General features: G+C 24.2%; 2 protein-coding genes across 2 annotated transcripts; one reads left to right on the plus strand and one right to left on the minus strand.

Moving 5' to 3' along the window:
* The first annotated feature begins 3,134 nt into the window (after positions 1 to 3,134).
* On the plus strand, positions 3,135 to 4,585 carry OCT59_025868 (uncharacterized protein). The gene is made up of 3 exons (XM_025331101.2): positions 3,135 to 3,537; positions 3,627 to 3,970; positions 4,056 to 4,585. The coding sequence occupies exons 1-3, from the start codon at positions 3,353 to 3,355 to the stop codon at positions 4,382 to 4,384; spliced, it is 858 nt and encodes a 285-aa protein (XP_025180988.1). The 5' UTR covers positions 3,135 to 3,352; the 3' UTR covers positions 4,385 to 4,585.
* Positions 4,586 to 14,060: 9,475 nt separating this feature from the next.
* OCT59_025869 (uncharacterized protein) lies at positions 14,061 to 14,508 on the minus strand (the record flags this gene model as incomplete). Its single annotated transcript, XM_066142778.1, has 4 exons — positions 14,061 to 14,071; positions 14,169 to 14,237; positions 14,307 to 14,378; positions 14,454 to 14,508. 4 exons carry the CDS (start codon positions 14,506 to 14,508, stop codon positions 14,061 to 14,063), a joined length of 207 nt encoding a protein of 68 aa, XP_065992357.1.
* Positions 14,509 to 17,515: the final 3,007 nt, after the last annotated feature.

The raw sequence follows: 17,515 nt of genomic DNA on the forward strand, positions 1-17,515 counted from the left end.
GAGTTTATAATAAATAAGTCATAACTGTCGTAACGATAGGATCAATTAATGACTAAAATTTTTATATTTGAACAAAGTGGATATGATTTGTTCGTTAAATTATGTTCAATTACTGTATAAAGGATCATTAAAAGAACGTAATAAAATTAACTCTTTCAATGATATAAAATAAGTAAAATAGAAGTATAAAAATATTTCGACTCTCTATCAATTTATCACGTGCATTTTTAGTCATGATGATCATGAACGAAACCGTCATAATTCTTACTGAAATTACACTCAATCACGTGATATTGCCGTTAACGTTAACGATATACAACTGATATACTAGTTAATTGTTATAAATGTAGTATTTGAAAATAATTTTAATATGTAATTTAATGATTATTACAAAATATTGGATCATTAACAAATTAAATGTGTGGAATGTATGGATAATTTAATAACTATATTAAAATTTGAATTACAATTTATTTCATCATTGGTAACGAAATATGAAAATATTTAATTCCCGTTTACTAATATTTAGGTAAGTAATATTAGTTTGTCCTTTAAAGTGTATTGAAATCACGTATACAATTATTATAGAAATTACAAGGCTAAAATAATAAACTCTATCCTCTACTACTTAGATGAGAATGGCTACTAAATTAACATGAATTGTTCATATACGCCATAGAACTCGAAATTCATCATATAAATAATAATGTAGATCATTTCTTTTGTGATAATTCCTACCAAGATTTTATTACCTTTTTTAGATACTGACGATACTGGCTGACGTTAACATAATTCCGACCCTGAAAAAATGTGTATAGTTAATAGTATACACCCTACCCCTGTATATACGGTACTTACGCCATATCACCATATTTAAATCGGTAATCATGAAAATTTAATAATATTAAGATCTAAAATTGTTTACGTAACAGACGGTACAATACTAGATAACATCATGTAATTTTGACGTAAATGATGTTCAATACGAACTATACCATGATGAACATGATGTTACGATATGATCAAAACCTCGAAATTCAACTTAATTAGGTATTAGCGAATTTTTAGAAAATTAACTGAGCCACTGTTTAATATATTCGGTAAAGAATTTCCAACCGATTATTTATAAAAATGATCGATCATTTCGATCATTTCGATCATTGTATTGTAAAAATTTAAAATAAATGTTCATTTTTTGATATAATTCTTTGTTTTTAAATTAATATTTACTTATTTAATCTGTTATCGTTAATATCGAAATTTTATCGATTAATTATATGATTAAAAAGTAATGATTTTAAAATGAATTTTGTACAAGTGTATTACACATTCATTCATTTCTAACACTAATTGGGACATTACAATAAAAAAAATTCTTAAAACAAAATAAATTAAAATTTAATTTTACGGTTAAAACCTTTTTTAAGCATAGTTTATTATAATATATTAAAATCAATGAAACACAAAAAAACCAATTATATAATTCGTTTATTATTAGTTTACTTTATTATCGGAAATTCCTGGAAATTCCTCTATCAAACACAATCAACACAACGGGATAAGAAACAATGATTGATAAACAGAAAAAAAAAATATTTTTTTTTTTCTTTTCCCCACATACTTGAAACAATGCATTTTCTTTTTTTAAAAAAAAATAATAATGCCAAAGTTTCACTTTTATAAAAAATTGTAACGTTAAACAAAAAAAAATCATCTTAAATGAGACCCATTCATTATGAATATCCTATTGAAAAAATAAAAAAGTAAATAAATAAATAAATAAAAATCATAAGACCTCATTAATTAATTAGATATGCGGATAAAGAAAGGAAAAAAAAGGAAATGAATATAAATATACAGGAGATACTGAATATGTTCAACAAAGATCTACACAATGCAATTGGTACATCTTTATCTTTAATTAGTTTAAGTTCATCTGTTTTCTCAATAATGGCGAATCAAGTATTATGATCTTATTTGTTTGACAGCTAAACTAAATTTAGTAGATAAAAAAATTTTTTTTAAAACGCCGGGCATCTTGTCATCTAAATAGTCTAGACCTATCACTCCAGTAGGTGTCCAAATCTTAATTTTATTAGTAAAAGATTCTACGGAAAAACGTAATTTTGGAAAGATAAGACCATCGTTACATCGTTACAATTACAGTTGGACATAAAAAACAAATGTTATATTATAATATTTTACATCATCTTTTAATAAGAAAATATCATTCGAAGAAGAATGAAAACCTTACCGGTTATACCGGTTACGGGGGGTGGTTTTTTTTTTATTATTTTTATTTTTTATTTTTATTTATTTTATTTTTTATCTTTTATTTTTTATTTTTTTTATTCTATTTATTTATTATTATTATTATTATTTTTATTTTTATTTTTTTAGAAAAAAAAAAAAAGAAAAACTATAACGAACCTAATTTTAGTTTAGTTAAACTTTTTTTTTACACAATTTTATAAATCATGAACCAATTATATCGGGGGTGATTTTGTGTTGTAATACAGCACATCATACATACATACACATGGAGGATGATCATTGGAATAAAAAATTTTTTTTCAAACTTTTAATGCACACTTAATTACTCTTTTTAAATATAAAATTAAGGTTTATATGATTATAAATCGTATGTAATGTATAATATTTTAATATGTCTAATTTAAATTAAAAGAAAAAATTAAATTAACAAACGTGCTTAAATTTTGTACACATATTTTTTAAAAATAATAAAATATAATATATATTTATATGTATATATATGTATATATAAGTAAATATATACACATATATAGATAGATAGATATTATATTATTATATTATTTTTTATATTTTTTATTATTTTTACTTTTATTTTATTTTTTTTTATTTTTAACATGGGTAATTTAAACTTTTTCAGGGATTTACGCCTTGTTTATATTATGTCAGAAAAATTTTTGATACCCATGATACCCAATAATATTTATTTACTTTGTTTTACCATAATTAACCGTTAATATCCGTTATTAACTATCCCGTTTAACTAATTTAAACCTTAATTTTAAATTTTTTTTTTTTTTTTATATTTCTTCATTATAAAAAAAAAATATAAATATCATAAAACATCATACTACAAGAATTTTGGCACTGTAAAAAAAAAAAAGTCGATTGATAACAAGCATATTCAGATCAAAAATTAATAAACATAATTCAACTGTTTTAATAAATTTTAATTCTTCAAAAGAAAACATAACTTTCGAAGATTAATATAATATAATTCAGTAAGCTTAAAAAATCACAACAAACATTAAGAACAAACATTAATAATAAACATTAATAACCAAACAATTAATATAAAAAAATGGGAATTTTCATAGTATTTTCAAAGTTGAAAAAGATCGTACAAACCCTAAAGTTTCCCAGTACAAAATACTCAACGATATTGGATTATACAAGTCACTCTCTTGTGACGAATTTATGGAATTGTGATTTCATGGCCCCTATCGAAAATACATTAACTAAAGGAGCACAAGTATTGGACGTTGGGTGAGTATATTTATTTTTCATATATAAAGTATATATAATGATCGCCATATTAATAATTGCTTTATTTATATTTTTTTTTATTTTTCAAGAACTGGAGAGGGGGCGTGGGTGATTAGTTGCGCAGAGCGCTTCCCTATGTCAACTTTTATTGGGGTGGATGCTTCTTTATATTTCCCCTTAGTGCCAAAAGTAAAATTTATGAATGCACATTTCCTCAAAACCGACATCCTGGAAGGGCTGGCCCTGGAGGATAACACATTTGATTTCGTTCACCTGCGTTGCATCACCCTCATCTTCACGGATGAGGAGTGGAGCAATAAAGTTATTAAAGAACTTATCAGAGTATGTAAACCTGGTGGGTGGATTGAAATTGTCGAGTTAGACTGTCAGTACATTAACCAGGGACCAGTGCACTTGAACTTGTGCAACCAATGTAAATACATTTCCATTCGCTGTTTTTCAATTTGTTAATTACATTAACTCCCTCATTCTAATTATAACTGTCTTAATTTAAATAGCCAAGAGGTTCTTTCTCGAAAATAATGTACATAGTATTGCCGGTGAAGATATTGCATTTTATTTGAAACAAACCGGTGCGGTTTGTGAAATTAATGAAGAATTAAGAGTAGTACCATTTCATGGTAGTAAGTTAGGCAAGTCATTTGCAGATCATCAGATCAAGTTCATGCAGGCCTACAAAGACATTTTGCCCGGTATTTTGGGTATGGATGAAAAACAATGGGAAGATACACTAAAAACAATTAGAAAGGAACTTTCCGTACATAAAACAGAAAGCATAATGCGGAGGATTTATTGTAAAGTAAATCCTAAACAATCAGTAATCTAATTTACTGTAAATATAAAAAATAGTTGTTTATATATGTTTATTTTTTTTATTCTGTGTGTTTATTAGTTGACTAGTTTAATAGTTAACTTTTTTACTTTTTATTTCAATTGTAAAAAAGAACTTTCCTACGCCCAAAAAAAAAGGTAAATATTATGTATTCAATAATTCTATTGAAAAAAAATATTGAAAAAAATACGCTTAAAAAAAAAATAATAATAATAATATTTTAAGTAAATATAATATATTTATATTAATTTATAATTTATTTAAAAACTTATTTTTTTCTTAAAACTTATTTTTTCTATTAAAGAAAAAATATACCTAAAAAAAAAATTAATTATAATTTATTCTATTATGTCTATGATTTTTTTTTTTAAAAAAAAAATAATAATAATAATTAAGCAAATAAAGTATATTTCAATAAGTCTAATTAAATTATTCGTTTTTTTAAATGAAAAAAAAATATGAAAAAAACATATACAAAAATATATAAAATTTTTTTATTATAATTTGTTTGAGCTTCAAAAAAATTCAATTATTTGTTCTAAACGATGAAAAAATAAATGCCATAAAAAAAAAAATTTTAAGTAAATAATATAATGTATATAATGTATTTAAAATAATTATTTATTTATTCAAAAATTTTTTTATTATGAAAACAAAAAAATTTTTTTTTTGTCTACTCCCAAAAAAATCATACATATTTAATAATTCAATTGTTTATTTGAACGTATTCCATTATGAAAAATATACTAAAAAAAAATTGTAATAAAATGTATTCAATAACTTAATTAAACGTTTCTAATTTCTATCATGAAAAAAATATGCGCTTCAAAATTCTAAACGAGAAAAATATGCACTCCAAAAAAAAATTAAGTAAATATAATGTATTGTTTATTTATTCAAAAATTTTTTATTATAAAAAAAATTGCCTACGCTTAAAAAAAAATCTTGTATTCAATAATTCAATTATTTTCCATTATGAAAAATATGCCTAAAAAAACTAAAGTAAATAAAATGCATTCAATAAACTTAATTATTTGTTTAAATGAAAAATATGCAAAATTTTTTTATTATGAAAAATAATTTGTCGACGCTTAAAAAAAAACTAAAGTAAATAAAATGTATTCAATAACTCAATTATTTGTTTTAAACGGTAAAATATGCAGTTCAAGATTTCTATTTTTAGAATTATTTTTTTATAACGACAATAAACGAGATTGTAAAGATTAGAACTTTCAAAACTTCCAATTCTAGACCTTCCGAAAACTCAAATAAAAAGGTTTTTGGCGCCATAATTTGATAACATGGATAAGAAGGTAATGAATCAATGGAATTGGAAGGTCCAATTCCATTAAAACGTTCCAATGTAACATTATTGCATAATGGTACCCAATAACATTGTATGATTTTTTTTTCTCATGCATTGCATGATGCAATTGATGCATGAACGCAACATTTATCATAATTGATCACAATTTTTTAATGTTACATAACTGTATTGTTTATAATCATCTCATGTAAAGAAATTAAATTTCATAAATATTTATTTTCGTTATCTTACAGGAATCTATCTTGTCTCACCTTGTTTCGTTTATAATTGCTTATTTTGTACTTATTTTGTACATGTATTATTTATACTTAATAATATTTAATTTACGTATTACTGTGCCAAATTAAATAACCAATTAAAATATGTTCGTTACATTTATATTGTAATATTGTATTTTATCGTCATCAATTTCAAATAGTCTGATCTTTTTTTAAAAAAATTTTTTTTTAAAAAAAAAATAAATAAATAAATAAATAAATAAATATGAAAAAAAATATAAAAAATTTATTGGATAAATTTTAGTGCAGTAAAAAGATAAAAGATAAAGAGAATAACCATTAATAACTGATTACCCATAAGTACAGTAAATGTTTTATTTTAGTTTAATAAATAATATTATAAAATTTTAACTCTTTATAAAGAAATTCATAGAGTATTACGTTAAAATAATTATGATTCTAGACCGTCAAAAAGATTTATAATTATCATTATTATCTGTTTATCCATCCATCTCCCCATATTTGAAATGTTTCGGTTATTAGATTCATATCAGTATTATTACATTTTGTCTAAAATGACGTCATCTGATGTCCATAGAAGTCCATTATGGAATTCCACAATTTCCGCCTGGAATTTAACTCAAACGACTTGTTTGTTATATATATATATATATACTATATATATATCAAAACTTTAAAGCAAAGACGATCAAACGAATTTTATTTCTTGTAAGCGTTACATATAATATGTAAATTTAGTGGTCTTTGTTTATTTTAGTTTTATATTAATTTTTTTTTTTTAATGTATAAAAAATATCTCAATTTATACCTTAAATAATTGGTCACCTTTGTCGTTCATTATTATATTGGGTTCAACTAATTTTACCCCGTAGTTCCATGGGAATTCAGTTAATAAGCAGAGTCCGGATGCCAGGAACCAAGGGGGGTGAAACCTCTATTGGGTGAAATTATTATTTTTGATTCGTTCATTAAAATTTATCACATGATCGGTTGATAGATTTTCCGATAGATATACAGTATCTTATATTTTGTAAATCTTAATAATTTTGGCTAAAAACATTACAAATCATTTGATTAATTAAAAGGTTTGTTTTAAATTTCACAAAAAATTACTTAAATAATTCGTATTGGATGTTATTAAAAAAATTTCCTTTAATATGATGTACAAGCAAAGATGTACTTGATGCATTTTAAGAATCATTAAAAAATTATTAATTAAAAAATTTCTTGGCATATATCTGGTATGGCATTAGTTATTATATAAAAAACGAATAAGGATTTAGATGGATTAACTAATTTAATTTCAAGTTTTTATTTTTTTATTTTGATTAGTAAGAATAAAAATTATAAATCATTTTTTTTTAAAAAAAAATTTATAAGCAAAAAAAGGATCGATTACTAATAAAATTTTTTTTTTTTGATTTTCGGTTCTTGGAAATTAATATGAAAATCCGAATAAATTTTATATGATAATATTAAAAATAAAATTAATAAAAAAAAAAATGGACGTAAAATAAAAAAAAAGATCTTCTTATTCGTTCAATTTATGATTCGAAAAAAAAAAAATTGAAGATTGTGAAGATCTTCTTTACCAGTCTTTTATTGAACCATATCATAAAGCACTTGAAGATCTCTAATTAAATGTGCAGATATTATAGAATAATATCCAAATATTTGAAAATAAGTTGAAAGTCCTATATAAATTTAGTAAATTTATACTTGCTGTATTATTTTACTTTTTTGGTTATAATATTGAATATTGATATCGATATTCCTTTTTAGCAACAGAAAATTCGATCGAAAAGTTTCTTTAAATAAAAATAAATTTTTCTAATGGGAACAAGTAAATCAGAGTTTACGTATTACTGATAATTATTTATTCGATATGTGAATCATAGATTTACACTGTATGTAATTAAATAATGTATTTTTTATTTATTTATTTTTTTTTTTTGATCCTTTAAAAAATTATAATAAAAAAAATAAAAAAATAATGTTTTCAACCAAAATTTGCTTCAACTGAAAGAAAATACATTTGAAAAATAATGGAATAAGTTCAAGAAAAGCACACAACATCAGGCAATGTTGAGTCTATAATCTACATCGAATAGTATCGAATCTAACATCGATGGCTTAATTGGCTTATTATAATAATAAAATTTTATCTATTACCTAGTTTTATCAAATGACGGTTAAAATTGAAGAGATTAAGTAAATATTAAGTTACTGTACAAAAATATGTTTACATGTCTAAGATACTATTACTAAGCTAAATTTTCCAGTATATAGATTAGCAGGTAATTTGTATGAAATTCACGTGCAAAAAACTTTTATTAATGGAATTAATTATGATTTTAAAACTTTGTTTTTTTTATTAACCTTATTAGCCTTATTTTCCAACCGTAATTATCTTGTAAATTTTTGAGGTACATTGCGTTTAAAATAATGTGATAAGATGTCAATCAAATAAATGAGATTTTTTTTTTATTTATTTTATTACTAAAAGAGTGTTGGAACCCAGACTATTACAAATAAAAGAAGAAAGAGTTTGAAAAGACTTAAAACTAATATATGTGTATAGACCTTTGTTCGTCATCCCCTACGGGACCCCACTCTTCGATCAGAGATTTAGGGTGACCCAACGAGGGACACCCTAAACCCACCCCGGACCACCTACATCAGTAGGTATTTTTTGGTATTTGGGGCTGACCGCAGTGTGAAACTAGGGAGGTGCACTTGCAGAGCTCCCTTCCTAACCACCTTAGCAACACCTCAGCCAATAGCCCACCCCTTTCGGTGTAAGGATTAAATTGTTTGACCACCTGCCATACGGCTTTTGTGGTTGGTGCCCCCGCCGACACCATTGTATCCCAATGTGGGTCCTCCGGGTACCAAGATAATCCCATTAAACTACAGGCCTTGGAAGGATCCAGACATTATGATCCTGCTATCTAAATAAATGAGATGTCTAAATGACATACAATGATTATACACACCACAAAGTCACGTGGGAAAAAATACATATATACGTGGCTCATATTACTTTGATAACTTTCTGATATTAACTCTTCTAACGCAGTTCTATTAACAAGTAGTTCTTCTCTCGCCCCAACATGGATATTAGTTCATCAAACATCATTTTATCCATTTTATCAGAAAAGTGGATTGCTTCCGGTGCCCATTGATGAAGTTTTAGGTAATTATAAATATTTCAAGTTTAAAACCTTTAAAATTCTTCAATAAATTGAAGCCTTATTTATTTGGTATTGTAATTTTGACCTAAACATAGAATTTAAAATCCAAAGCTTGTGAACGTGAAGCTTGTGAGGGTCAAGGTTTCCCATCCAATCAAAGTAATACCTGAGTGAAATGATAAGAAATTTTTAAAACCTGTTAAATCTATTGGACTAGGAATGTCATTATGAGAGAATATAATTGTCAGGCGATGCATTTGAATCCTCCAGTGAGCGAAGCTGGAAAGGTTATTGTATTGTTTAATCTAACCAAATGATCATCAGCTCTCACTATAATATGTCTATTTTCCGATGTTTATTTTAACAACATCTTTTACCTTCTTTTAAAATCTTTACCTGGGTATTTTTTTCATTATATTTAGCAATTAGTAAATGGAGATGACATGTAACAATTATTAATAAAAATATAAAAATATGCATTTAATGCCAAATAAATGTGATTTTACTACTATCTCAGTTCCATAAATTTTTGAAACCACTTAAACTTAAACCACTTGCACGTGGTGACGTGATTAAAAAATAAATCCCGATATTGGCGAACAATAAATATTTTACTAATTACTGACTAAAAACGTTTCATTAAGTGCTAATAAAAAATAATACATCTCGTGGATCACGTACTTATTGGTTGTAAGTTTGAATTTCGAATATACCAAATTCATTACTTTCCGCTAACGCTAAGTTTAATTTTAAATATTTTGTCAATTTTTTTTATTTTTTAGTGAAAAAAAAATAGTGTTATTTGTGGTATTTGATTACTCGTTTATTATGTGATTTAATAAATAGATAACTGATAAATAAATATTTATGGTGGATGATTTAATAATATTCTTTAACTTGCGATTCGCTTTACGCGATTTTTAGTTGCTGCTAGTGCTCCGAATGATACGAGTCGACCCGGGTTAATTTGACCCGACTCGACTTTTAAATCGGGTCAGTACTAACGATTTTTAATGACCCGTGACCCGCATGACCCGCATGACCCGACCCGCCGGGTCGGGTTATAAATTTCCTTGACTCGGGTTTGACCCGGGTTTGACCCGGATCGACCCGGATGATAATTTTGGCCAAAATTAAGCCAAGAATTAGTTTTAACAAATATTAACATAGCTTAATCAGAAAAATAAAAAAATTAACCTTGGCTTTTGAGAATAATATTTTTCTGATAGCTTTAGAATTCCAATTTATCTTTGATTTGAATATCTGCTAATTATTTTGCCTAATTCTTTGACTTTTATTATATTAAACCAGGTTCAAAATTCGTATTTTTAATTTTATTTTATTTAATTAGTCTAGGAGAAAATAAGAGCTAGTGTTACATGTTTTGTATAACCATTCATGATACAAATTTTAGGTGGCTACTAGTGGTTAATCACTAAGTTGCCTTTTTTTCAAATAAAAAAAATTAATTTTGTTATTATTATAAGAAAATCTCACATAATATAAGTTAGTACCCATTTTACTTAAATGTTCGGGTCTAACCCGGGTTACACGAGTTAAATTATAGTCGGTCGAGTCAAGGGTCGGGTTACGAAAATATGAGACCCGAATAAATACGAGTCTTATATTTTTTTATTCAGATCGGGTCGAATATTTCCTCAAAACCCGACCTGACTTGACCCGGTAGGAGCACCAGTTGCTGCGCCACATAACGTATCGATACAAAAAAATTTTAAATCGAATATTGACTGTTAATAAATAGATAAACCTTACGTTTAATATTTGTAAATTATAATATTTAAATTGTAAATTATATGAATATTAATAAAATATTTTAGATTTACTACTCCAAATCATAACGTTTAAATAATTATAAATATACAGTAAGAAAATAAATATTTTCGGATCATATAAACAAATAATAATGATAATTTATAATAAATAAAAATTTAAAATCCATCTAAAAAAATACAAGTGAAATAAAAAAATATATATTAGTATGAAACAAAATCCAAAATTACTTGCCGTCTGGAATTTTTAATTCATCTTGTTATTCCGAATGAAAATTTTTATCTTCATAAATTTCTTCATCTATAATCATAATAATAATAACAAAAAATACTATTATACTATTGTAAATAAAATTAGTTGTTTGCATAAGTATTGAATAATTAATTTGATTATCTATAAATAAAATATGTTATATTTCAAGGAATACGAATTATAATCAATACAGAATATATTTACTTGCCGTTATTTGAAATTCATCAAATGACCTGTATAATTCTTCATTATCTAAAAATTATTAAAAGATAAATAGAGAAAATTTTCGCAACTTAAAATAATCATGGTTTTATTTTATTCAGAACATAAGAACATTTATTTTAAAATGCTTATAATTTTTAATAAAAATTATACCAAGAAACATTTATCTTAAATAGTATTTATTATCATGACTCTTTTTAGTATTTAATAGAATTTATTGTTAGTTTTTTTTTTTAGTAAAATAAAACAGATTATTTTAAAAATTTAACGCTTTAATTTGATTTTTCACAGTATTCGCGAGCATACTAGTATTTTATCAAAAAATATTTATCTTATATTAATTTTTTGCCATAGAAATATTTCACAATGACAAAAAAAAAAATAATTGAATTTTTTTATGATGTAAAAATAAACTAAACCAAATTATTTATTAAATGTTAGGCAAACAGGATAAAGAATTATTTTATTCTTTTTTTAAATAAACTTATATGATATCAAAAGAATAAATTAAAATTTATAATCTTGAACGGCGATAGTTTATTAAATAAAAAGGATGAAAGATAAAATTAATTTAAAATGAGAATAGATAGTTTCATGAATTTTCATTGAAATTTTTAAATCTGAATATTCAAACCTAGTATTATAATAATTTTATTTCTGTCAAGCGCTAAATTATGAATTTAGTTGAAAGAAATTTCAAATTAACAGTTTATCCAAATTTTAAGGAAAAGCCAGAACAAACTAAACTAATGTGATGTTTTATGTTGTCAGATTTAAAAAATTTGATAGATTTCTTTTGGTAATAAGAAAAAGGTTATCAAAATTGGGACCCGCTAAATTTTACCAGTGGTGATTATGAGATTATCACCACTTAATTCCGGCCAAAAAATTACAATTTGGCCAGAGTTAAAAAATACTGATCGCAAAATTTTAACTTAAATAATAAATTTTGCAATTTTCTTGAAAAACAACCATTTGACTTTAGACAAATCTCTTCTTCTTGTAAATTTACATATAGAATAACTGTTTAATATGTGTAGTAGTTGATTATTATTTAATTAAATATTAATCTTATAAAATTCAAAAAATCGGACTGGTAAAAATCACCGGTGATGACAATCACCACTGGTGACATTTTGACATTCTCTAAGAATAATATATTTAAAAAAAGAAAAATAATTTGTGAAAATTTTCATTGCGAAATTAAAACTTTTATCCGAATGAATACTGTACAATTGAAAATTTTTATTTATTTATTTATTTTATGGAGTATAATTGAAAATTATTTCATTGATTAATTTTAATTCGTGATCATTAACGTAAGATCACGTTATTATTACAGCAGTAAAAATTTCAATTCTGGTTGACCATTTTCATAAATAATCGGCCGGAAATCCTATATCGAATAGTATATTAAACATCGGCTCAGTTAATTTTCTAAAAATTCGCTAATGCCTAATTTCTATCAGTTGAATTTCGAGATTTCGATCATACTGTAATATCATTATAGTTCGTATTGAACATCATTTACATCAAAATTACATGAAGTTATCTAGTTCTACTGTATGTAATCACTAAGCATTCTCAGATCTTAATATATAAATATGGCGAATATGGCGTAAGTACCGTATATACAGGGATAAGGTGTATACTTATTAGCTGTACACATTTTTTAAGGGTTAGGAATTATGATAACGTCAGCTGATCTACATTAGTAAACTTCGAATATGAGAACAATTAATGTTAGTTTAGCAGCCATTCTCATCTTAGTAGAGTCTAGAGTTTATTATTTTAACCTTGTAATTTATATAATAATTGTGTATATGATTTCAATACATTTTTAAAGGACAAAATAATAATTAATATTACTCACCCAAATATTAGTAAATGGGAATTAAATGTTTTCAATATTTTTATATTTCGTTACAACCAATGATGAAATAAATTGTAATTTAAATTTTAACATGATTATTAAATTATCCATACATTCCACACATTTAATTTTTTAATGATCCAATATTTTGTAATAGTCATTAAATTATATATTAAAATTATTTTCAAATACTGCATTTATATCAATTAACCAAAATATCCATGATCGTTAACGATAATATCACGTGATTTACTGTAATTCAGCCAGAATTATGATGGTTTCGTTTAAGCATTAATTTGATGGCTAAAAATGCACGTGATAAATTGATATAAAGCTGAAATATTTTTGTACTTACTTACTTTATATTATTGAAAGAGTTAATTTTATTACGTTCTTTTAATGATCCTTTATACAGTAATTGAACACAATTTAACGAACAAATCATATCCACTTTGTTCAAATATAAAAATTTTAATCATTAATTGGCCCTATCGTTACAACAGTGTTACAACTTATTTATTATAAACTCATTAAATTAGTATTAAACTTCTCACTCCAATAATTTTATTTGCAGTAAATCAAAATTTATGTTATCGAAAAAGTTAAACTACTTATTTAATGAATAACGAAGTTATAACAATAATAATATCATAGTGAATTATTTAAATTACAAACTAAGAATTTTGTAAAAAATTTTACCTACTCTATACTTAGTGTTTAATAATTCTAAATAAAAAAAAGTAATAATATATTCCGTCGAATATTAAGTAATTTAAAATCCATCTAAATTAATTAATTAATTAATTAATAAATAAAATACAAAATGAATATAGTTGCAAAAATATAAAGAACATATGGTGAAGCAATATGAAATACTTACCATCTGGAATTTCGAATACATCATCTTCTTCTGAATGAAAGTTTTTATCATCATAAATTTCATCTTCATCTATAAAAAAAAAGATATACTATATAAAACGAATATTACATAATTAATCATTATTGCAATTTTACGTACCTTTAATGTTGAGATTATATTGCTTTATTTGTTGTTGTTCAACTATTTCTTTTCCGTAATTAATTTGATTATCTATAAAAAATGTAAAATATGTTATATTTCAAGGAATGGGAATTTTAATCAAATACAGAATAATTATCTACTTGCCATTATTTGATTTTATTTGTAATTTTTTAAATACTTTAGAGAATTTTTTACTCATGCCTAAAAATTATTAAGACAGTCAAATTAATAATTATAATTGTTACAAATTAAAAATCAAACAACTATAAGTTCATATTGTTACAAAAAAAAAAATTAGTAATATTTAAATGATTAATTACCTTTTAAAATACTACTTGCTTTGAATGTGCCAGCATAATTTTGATTACTCGGATTGTTAAAATCTTCAACTAGTAATAATAAAAAATAATTAATAATTTGCATTGTATATATCAATATATTTAATTACTTACTATTATCTGGAATATTAAAGCAATCATATGATTTACTATGAAATGCTATTAAAAATGATTTTTTTTTTTAAAGTTAAAAAAAGACAATCAAATATTTCACATATTTTTATAAATATTCATTATTTTTACCTTCTTGTTCTTCTATTATTATTTAAATTAAAAACAATATTAATATTTTTAAAAACGAACTATTAATTGTTAATAAATATAATAAATATTAAAATATACCTTCTGTTGCATTTTTTGGTTCAGGTAAGTTTTTGAATTGATGAATTTTACTTGAAAATGATTTGCTACTTATATGTTTTGACATTGTATTGTTTATTAGTTTGTTTTTTTTCAAGTTATTATTTGTTTCTTGTTGAAGTATTTCATTTGATATATTTTGATAAAATTGCAGAAGTGCATAAAATTCATCTTCAAGTGTATCAATATCAGGCCTTTTTGATGGATCAGCATCCCAACATTGTTTCATTAAATTTTCATATTTTAAAGGAGTTTCTGATATTACTTTTGGCCTCATTCCATTAATTATATTCAATGCAAGATGATAATCATTTTTATAATAACTAAAAGGGGGTTGTCCAGATGAAATTTCCCACATTAACATTCCAATACTATAAACATCAGATTTTTTGGTAGTATTCTTTCCAGAAATAACTTCTGGTGCTATGTAAGGAAGATTACCATATATACTTTCTGTCGATTTATCTGCAGGTCCACAAAATCCAAGATCACTAATAAACCAATCTTGATTCATATTTGAATATAATATATTTCCAGAATGTAAATCTCTATGAATTGCATTTTCCCCGTGAATAATCTTGAGTGCAAGAGTTATATAATAAGCAATTTTTATTCTTTCTTTCCATGAAAGTTGGTTTTGAGTTTGTTGTAAATATTTCCTTAAATCTATATCTGCTTTCTCTATTACAAGCATATAATTTCCATTTGATAGATTTTGTGTTAAACCAAAACATTGAACAATTTGTGACCATTTATTGCTTATTTTAAAGTGTGATTCAGCCTATATCATATATATAAAATTTATTATTTACAAAAACTGAGAGTAACAAAATAACATTCAATTACAAACCTCTTCAAACCATCTTCTATTTGCATTTTCAACATTTTCTAATCCTTTAAGTATTACTTTTTCTGTACCAATTCTTATTAATTTTTGTTCTTTATAATTCCATTCTTTATATCCTCCATCAATCCACTCTGCTGTATAAATTTCAGAAAATCCACCTTTTGTTAAATATTCAATATTTTGTAAGTTATTATATGGAATCCATTCAATTATAGTATCTGGTCTAAGTGTTTCAATTTGACATTTTTGTATTAAATTATCAATATCATTATTTCCAGATGTCCAATTTGAAAAGTTTGCTTTTAAATAATTTTGAACACAATATTCACAATATAATGTAGCTAAACATTCTTGGTTACAATTTTCACAAGTTCTTCTTGTCCCATAATTATATTTAACTTTATACCTGTCATATGTCTTATTCAAATCTTTTATTGCATAAGTTTTTTCATTATTTGTAAGAGATTTATCATCAAGTATAGTTTGTTTTTTAAATTCATGTATTTTATGAAAATCATCATAAATATTATAATCTATTGATGTAATTGCTCTATTAATTGCAGCATGAACTAATTCATATCGAATATCAGACATAATGATAAGATGGTACTGTGAAAAAAAAATTTAAAATAATTTGTAGCTTAAAAAAAAAGAGCGGAGTTTTTCATCCGTTTTATGTATTACCAAATGTTGTGTGACTATCATGTGACTAAATACAAAATGAACAAACGAATTTAGTAAGAGCGTCCTTACTCCTTAACCTAAGACTCGGGTTAAACCTTCTTAAATTTAATTGGTTTGTAATGTGACACAAAATTCATTAATCCCGTTGAATAAGACTTGGGTAGTATTAGAAAATTTTTGCACTTAAAATAGTAATTTATAAAGTTAATAATTTCTTTTTTTTTTATTCAAAACATAAGAAAATTTATTTTAAAATGCTTATAATTTTAATAAAATATTTGCCAAGAAATATTATTTCTTATCATGACTCTTTTTATTTAATAGATTTATTGTTAGTTTCTTTTTTTAGTAATATAAAATAAATTATTTAAAAATTTAACGCTTTTATTTGATTTTTCACAGTATTCGTGAGTATAGTATTTTATCAAATAATATTTATCTAATATTAATTTTTATTTCACTGACAAAAAAAAAAATTGTTGAATTTTTTTATGACAGAAAAAGTGACGTAAAATAAACTAAATCAAATTATTTATTAAATGTTAGACAAACAGGATAAGAATTATTTTATTCTTTCTTTACAAAATAAACTTAAATATCAAAAGAATAAATTAAAATTTATAATCTTGAACGGCGATAGTTTATTAAATAAAAATGATGAAAGATAAAATTAATTTAAAATGAGAATAGTTTCATGAATTTCCATTAAATTTTTTAGATCTGAATATTCAAACTCTAGTTCGGATTGGCATATTTTTTATCTATTTTGGGTTTGGTCAGTTGGTCTTGACTGAACAAATAAATTATCAGCGAAAAACCCCTATATAAATTGTGTCATGTGATACACTTAATATGATAATCGCCGTCTTTTTTAAGCTTTCGTCCTTCTTCCCTTTCTTCCTTTTCCTCCTTTTTCCTTCCTTTTTGCTCCTCTTCCGCCCTTCCTCCTCTTCCATATCTTCCATCCTTCCTCCTTT

This window comes from Rhizophagus irregularis, chromosome 6 (genome assembly GCF_026210795.1).
Source record: "Rhizophagus irregularis chromosome 6, complete sequence".
Taxonomy (NCBI): Eukaryota; Fungi; Glomeromycota; class Glomeromycetes; order Glomerales; family Glomeraceae; genus Rhizophagus; species Rhizophagus irregularis.

Coding starts and splice junctions, on each gene's coding strand:
- OCT59_025868 (XM_025331101.2), top strand. CDS start 3,353: ATGGGAATTTTCATAGTATTTTCAAAGTTGAAAAAGATCGTACAAACC. Junction 3,538..3,626: donor GCACAAGTATTGGACGTTGG/GTGAGTATATTT, acceptor TTATTTTTCAAG/AACTGGAGAGGGGGCGTGGG. Junction 3,971..4,055: donor CTTGAACTTGTGCAACCAAT/GTAAATACATTT, acceptor TAATTTAAATAG/CCAAGAGGTTCTTTCTCGAA.